General features: G+C 35.1%; 1 protein-coding gene and 1 long non-coding RNA gene across 4 annotated transcripts; both read right to left on the bottom strand.

Moving 5' to 3' along the window:
* Positions 1 to 628: 628 nt before the first annotated feature.
* LOC113327776 lies at positions 629 to 1778 on the bottom strand. Of its 3 annotated transcripts, none has more exons than XM_026574906.1 (3): positions 1467 to 1778; positions 1159 to 1212; positions 629 to 1080 (listed from the first exon to the last, which is right to left on the bottom strand). In XM_026574906.1, exons 1-3 carry the CDS (start codon positions 1647 to 1649, stop codon positions 847 to 849), a joined length of 471 nt encoding a protein of 156 aa, XP_026430691.1. In that variant the 5' UTR covers positions 1650 to 1778; the 3' UTR covers positions 629 to 846. The 3 variants fall into 3 exon arrangements, with proteins under 3 accessions (XP_026430691.1, XP_026430693.1, XP_026430692.1); XM_026574908.1 differs by having other exon boundaries at positions 629 to 1064; XM_026574907.1 differs by lacking the exon at positions 1159 to 1212.
* A 2382-nt stretch (positions 1779 to 4160) lies between these two features.
* Positions 4161 to 5243, bottom strand: LOC113327815. The gene is made up of 3 exons (XR_003349231.1): positions 4999 to 5243; positions 4691 to 4744; positions 4161 to 4612 (listed from the first exon to the last, which is right to left on the bottom strand). It is a non-coding gene; the product is annotated as an uncharacterized LOC113327815 (long non-coding RNA).
* Positions 5244 to 6796: the final 1553 nt, after the last annotated feature.

Below are 6796 nucleotides of genomic sequence, written 5' to 3'. Positions count from 1 at the left end.
GTGACAAAGTGGTATCTTTATGGCTACATAAACTTTGAGTGGATATAAAATATGATTTACCATGGCCATAACTCTAAAACCGTGTCTATATGGTACTCATTATATTTTTTTGTAGTTAAGCATTTTCACTATCACCATGGCCATAGGATCCTTATAGACACACAATTTAATTTGACCGTGGCTAGAGTTTACCTTAAAGCCACATAGATTTTATTTTAACCCTGGCCTTTGCTATCAATTAGACACGTAAAATTTGTTTTATCGTGGCCAATTCATGACTTACCGCTGCATTAAACTTGTAGCACCATGGCGATAAATTTTCTAAGGACACACAATTTTTTTTAACGTGGCTATTGTATATCTTCACGACACAGGGAACCAGTAAAACCATGGCCATAAATTTCTTATGGACACACAATAAGCTTTGAACGTGGTTAATGTATACCTTAAGGCCACATGGATTCATTTTAACGATGGCAGAGTATAATGTGGCATATTGACAATGTATAGTTTCGGGTGATATTTGGTACAACCATGGCTTAACCCTCCAAATTACGCTACTGATATATATGAATCTACCGAACCGCTATTTCTTCCCCCAAAAAATGTACAATTAGAAGCGAAAATATTCAAAACATCAAAATATTATTTATTTATTTATTTTAATAATAAAGGGTAGTTACATCACTGACCAAAGCCTCTTTAACATAAGGAAATGCGATAACAATGACCATTCATCCAGGACTTGGACACTTGGCATAAAATTGCAAGTATATCGACCATAAAGTTACAAGACCTGTTACCAAACTTACAAGCATAGAATCGAGCAAAACTTGAATAAAATTATCAATCTATTATTACAGGAGTGGTAGTCCACTTAACACTACACTGAGAAACAATGATAGAGTTGATAATAACATCAGTCGCTTCGAAGTAAACTTGGATCAGCTCCTGGTATGCAAGCCAATATGACTTTAGCTTCAGGCTGTTGTGCTTGGGATTTTTTGTCACCCTAGAAGTACCCTGCTGTTGTGCTTGGGATTTTTTGTCACCCGAGAAGTACCCTGCATAATAAGAAGACTTCAACCAATTCCGATAGTAAGATTTCAATCTATATAAAAGATGAGGTGAACATCAAGACAAAGAAATTATATTTACCATGGTACCTAGAGAGCAAAATTGTGAACACATACTAGCCACAACAATGGCAACCTGTCAAAGTGAGGTATTCTGCTATTAAAACATCTCGAATCGACAAACATTACTAGGAAATTATAGTTCTGTTCTCTAATACTACTCTCTCCATTACTTTTTAATAGGCCAGTTTCTATAATAAATAAAGTTAGTAATTATTTTGTGGTTCCTTACCGAAGCGACGAATAATGTGGATGTTGATTTGAGATACTGGTAACAAATCAAGCCAAATTAATTACAAAGCAAAAGATTAAGGAAAAATAAAATCTTACCCTTGAATGTTTGAAATAAATTTTGAACTGCCCTGCCAGTAACCTCAAAAGACGACAAAGATAACCAGAATTCATTAGTGAACAAGAGATGGTAATGACATCTTCCTCTTTCACATGGATTATTGAAGATACCCTTTGATACAGTTCAGGAGTAATGGGATCATAATCAATTGATCCTTCCATTACTTGGGCAAGCTCCGCATCCTTTAACACCACCAAATCCCAAATCAGCAAAACCAAAAAACAAAATTTCTCTAAAGCACAAGAATTGAACAGAAAATGTACGAAAAATATGATTCCATTTTTTTTCGGTAAAATTCCAAAAAGAAAAATAAAGTGGGAATTCAATGAAAAAATTCTCTTTCTTAAACACGGAGAAGAATAAGGCTCTGAAAGAATTGATGCTAAATTTAGACTAGGGCTTGTAAAAAAAGGGGGTTTTAAGAAATACGAACCCCGTATACAGAACCCAAAAGGAACCCATGTTAGGGCTTCTTCTTCTTATGAATCTACACAGAGAAAACAACTATAAAATGTAAATCTATTGAGACTTGTATGTAACGTGAAAAACAGTAGAGCGAGATGGACTAACTAACCTTGAATACCATTTTCTTGTTTGAGTTGCAGTAACTGAAGAACACCATCTTCTTCTACTTCGATCAGCCCATCGAGTTTTCAGTTTTGATTCGTAAATAGCTTTGTCGATGAACTTTCTTCTCGGTCTCAGTAGTTAACAGTGTTTTTAGATTTGATTTGAAGGGAAAGGAGAGGATTTCTGGGGAAAGTTAGAGACAGATCTTGCGCCGCTGCATACTGTTTTTTTTTTCTTCTTAGGGTTGCTGGAGGAGGAGAAAACAAAGCAAGGAGCAAATGTGTGTAATTTATGTAAACCTAATAAAAATGAATTCGGAAAATGACGAAGATGCCACAATTGCTAAAGGCTGATACCGCTACTGCTAGGGGCGGGTACCAATCCATATAGGACAAAGTAATCTCAACCGTTGGATCTTGGATTGGTATCCGTCCTTAGCAGAAGTGGTAACAACTTTTAGCGATCATGAAAATGCTGGATTTCAAAAACGCATCTTTAAAATGTTTTGGTATTTTTTCATGGCTTCTAATTGGAGGTAGCATATTGATGGAGGGTGTACCAAACCAAAGGGAATTGGTGTTTTGTCTTATTTGGTTTTGGGTACATCCCAAGCAATATAACACCCCCATCAGCAATGTTGTTTCATCAGACTTGAGTCAGTTGACATAATTGTCCAGGGGGTATTAAAGCATAATGCAAATACATTTTAACATTTTAGCTAATATGTATGGGAATTCATTTTATTTTTAAGTTGGTTCTCTTTAATTTTATAGTTTAACCTGAACCAGGATCATAGGGACAAAGACAAGGACGGTAACAGAAGACAATATACCAAAGGGTGTCTTGATATATCTCAGGTATGATATCAAAAATAAGTATTGGATAAGATTACTTTCACATAAAACACTAAATCAGAACCACCGAGAGGGAAACCTGACGTCGTATAGATTATCAAACCAAGCAGTAGACGGAAGCCATCCAGGTTCATTCTCGACTACAAGATGAAACCATATTGTCCCAATTTTTATGGACCAAATTGTATTAGCTGACTCCTTAAGCACAACATATTCGTGTACAATTTCTTTCTAGTTTATTAATAACGTTATTATATGCTTCAAAAAAAATGCCAAAAATTATTTATATGGTTTTGGATTTCGTTCGATCCTGTGTGATCGTATTGGACGCTAGATATCTTAGTGTAAATTAACCCAATTACGGATCACAAACTTCGATTTAATCTTCTTATTGGCTATTTTTTTAATGGGTGCACTTTTATTAATTTTCTTCGACATGAGATATTGTTTCATAGGAGTTTATAATTTTCCGAATATTTTTGTTTAAATTGATAGTTTTTCTCGGCGTATCAATTCATGTTTCAGTTTCACAATAATTTTTTCGATATGCATTCATATTTTGTATTTTTTTTTTGGATTTAAATGCACTAGATAATACTCAGTTTAACTGATCATTCACTCGAATCCATCTTAATCAATCCAATTATACTCAACATTCTTCGACAATCGCTGGATAATGCTTGAGTATCCACAAAGTTATTCCAGTTCTACTCAATGTTGATCGCATGGCCGTTCAGGTACAATCCACCATTTCCAAATGGCATTCACTGTTCTCCTATTAAGGGATCGGTTTGACCGTGGCTAGAGTTTACCTTAAAGCCACATAGATTTTATTTTAACCCTGGCCTTTGCTATCAATTAGACACGTAAAATTTGTTTTATCGTGGCCAATTCATGACTTACCGCTGCATTAAACTTGTAGCACCATGGCGATAAATTTTCTAAGGACACACAATTTTTTTTAACGTGGCTATTGTATATCTTCACGACACAGGGAACCAGTAAAACCATGGCCATAAATTTCTTATGGACACACAATAAGCTTTGAACGTGGTTAATGTATACCTTAAGGCCACATGGATTCATTTTAACGATGGCAGAGTATAATGTGGCATATTGACAATGTATAGTTTCGGGTGATATTTGGTACAACCATGGCTTAACCCTCCAAATTACGCTACTGATATATATGAATCTACCGAACCGCTATTTCTTCCCCCAAAAAATGTACAATTAGAAGCGAAAATATTCAAAACATCAAAATATTATTTATTTATTTATTTTAATAATAAAGGGTAGTTACATCACTGACCAAAGCCTCTTTAACATAAGGAAATGCGATAACAATGACCATTCATCCAGGACTTGGACACTTGGCATAAAATTGCAAGTATATCGACCATAAAGTTACAAGACCTGTTACCAAACTTACAAGCATAGAATCGAGCAAAACTTGAATAAAATTATCAATCTATTATTACAGGAGTGGTAGTCCACTTAACACTACACTGAGAAACAATGATAGAGTTGATAATAACATCAGTCGCTTCGAAGTAAACTTGGATCAGCTCCTGGTATGCAAGCCAATATGACTTTAGCTTCAGGCTGTTGTGCTTGGGATTTTTTGTCACCCTAGAAGTACCCTGCTGTTGTGCTTGGGATTTTTTGTCACCCGAGAAGTACCCTGCATAATAAGAAGACTTCAACCAATTCCGATAGTAAGATTTCAATCTATATAAAAGATGAGGTGAACATCAAGACAAAGAAATTATATTTACCATGGTACCTAGAGAGCAAAATTGTGAACACATACTAGCCACAACAATGGCAACCTGTCAAAGTGAGGTATTCTGCTATTAAAACATCTCGAATCGACAAACATTACTAGGAAATTATAGTTCTGTTCTCAAATACTACTCTCTCCATTACTTTTTAATAGGCCAGTTTCTATAATAAATAAAGTTAGTAATTGTTTTGTGGTTCCTTACCGAAGCGACGAATAATGTGGATGTTGATTTGAGATACTAGTAACAAATCAAGCCAAATTAATTACAAAGCAAAAGATTAAGGAAAAATAAAATCTTACCCTTAATGTTTGAAATAAATTTTGAACTGCCCTGCCAGTAACCTCAAAAGACGACAAAGATAACCAGAATTCATTAGTGAACAAGAGATGGTAATGACATCTTCCTCTTTCACATGGATTATTGAAGATACCCTTTGATACAGTTCAGGAGTAATGGGATCATAATCAATTGATCCTTCCATTACTTGGGCAAGCTCCGCATCCTTTAACACCACCAAATCCCAAATCAGCAAAACCAAAAAACAAAATTTCTCTAAAGCATAAGAATTGAACAGAAAATGTACGAAAAATATGATTCCATTTTTTTCGGTAAAATTCCAAAAAGAAAAATAAAGTGGGAATTCAATGAAAAAATTCTCTTTCTTAAACACGGAGAAGAATAAGGCTCTGAAAGAATTGATGCTAAATTTAGACTAGGGCTTGTAAAAAAAGGGGGTTTTAAGAAATACGAACCCCGTATACAGAACCCAAAAGGAACCCATGTTAGGGCTTCTTCTTCTTATGAATCTACACAGAGAAAACAACTATAAAATGTAAATCTATTGAGACTTGTATGTAACGTGAAAAACAGTAGAGCGAGATGGACTAACTAACCTTGAATACCATTTTCTTGTTTGAGTTGCAGTAACTGAAGAACACCATCTTCTTCTACTTCGATCAGCCCATCGAGTTTTCAGTTTTGATTCGTAAATAGCTTTGTCGATGAACTTTCTTCTCGGTCTCAGTAGTTAACAGTGTTTTTAGATTTGATTTGAAGGGAAAGGAGAGGATTTCTGGGGAAAGTTAGAGACAGATCTTGCGCCACTGCATACTGTTTTTTTTTTCTTCTTAGGGTTGCTGGAGGAGGAGAAAACAAAGCAAGGAGCAAATGTGTGTAATTTATGTAAACCTAATAAAAATGAATTCGGAAAATGACGAAGATGCCACAATTGGTAAAGGCTGATACCGCTACTGCTAGGGCGGGTACCAATCCATACAGGACAAAGTAATCTCAACCGTTGGATCTTGGATTGGTATCCGTCCTTAGCAGAAGTGGTAACAACTTTTAGCGATCATGAAAATGCTGGATTTCAAAAACGCATCTTTAAAATGTTTTGGTATTTTTTCATGGCTTCTAATTGGAGGTAGCATATTGATGGAGGGTGTACCAAACCAAAGGGAATTGGTGTTTTGTCTTATTTGGTTTTGGGTACATCCCAAGCAATATAACACCCCCATCAGCAATGTTGTTTCATCAGACTTGAGTCAGTTGACATAATTGTCCAGGGGGTATTAAAGCATAATGCAAATACATTTTAGCTAATATATATGGGAATTCATTTTATTTTTAAGTTGGTTCTCTTTAATTTTATAGTTTAACCTGAACCAGGATCATAGGGACAAAGACAAGGACGGTAACAGAAGACAATATACCAAAGGGTGTCTTGATATATCTCAGGTATGATATCAAAAATAAGTATTGGATAAGATTACTTTCACATAAAACACTAAATCAGAACCACCGAGAGGGAAACCTGACGTCGTATAGATTATCAAACCAAGCAGTAGACGGAAGCCATCCAGGTTCATTCTCGACTACAAGATGAAACCATATTGTCCCAATTTTTATGGACCAAATTGTATTAGCTGACTCCTTAAGCACAACATATTCGTGTACAATTTCTTTCTAGTTTATTAATAACGTTATTATATGCTTCAAAAAAAATGCCAAAAATTATTTATATGGTTTTGGATTTCGTTCGATCCTGTGTGATCGTATTGGACGCTAGATATCTTAGTGTAAATTAACCCAATTACG

Source organism: Papaver somniferum, unplaced genomic scaffold, assembly GCF_003573695.1.
Source record: "Papaver somniferum cultivar HN1 unplaced genomic scaffold, ASM357369v1 unplaced-scaffold_107, whole genome shotgun sequence".
Lineage (NCBI taxonomy): Eukaryota > Viridiplantae > Streptophyta > Magnoliopsida > Ranunculales > Papaveraceae > Papaver > Papaver somniferum.
Note: the sequence above shows the minus strand (reverse complement) of the source record. Positions and strands in the feature narration are given on the sequence as shown.

Coding starts and splice junctions, on each gene's coding strand:
- LOC113327776 (XM_026574906.1), bottom strand. CDS start 1,649: ATGGAAGGATCAATTGATTATGATCCCATTACTCCTGAACTGTATCAA. Junction 1,213..1,466: donor TTTATTTCAAACATTCAAGG/GTAAGATTTTAT, acceptor TCACTTTGACAG/GTTGCCATTGTTGTGGCTAG. Junction 1,081..1,158: donor TTTGCTCTCTAGGTACCATG/GTAAATATAATT, acceptor AATTGGTTGAAG/TCTTCTTATTATGCAGGGTA.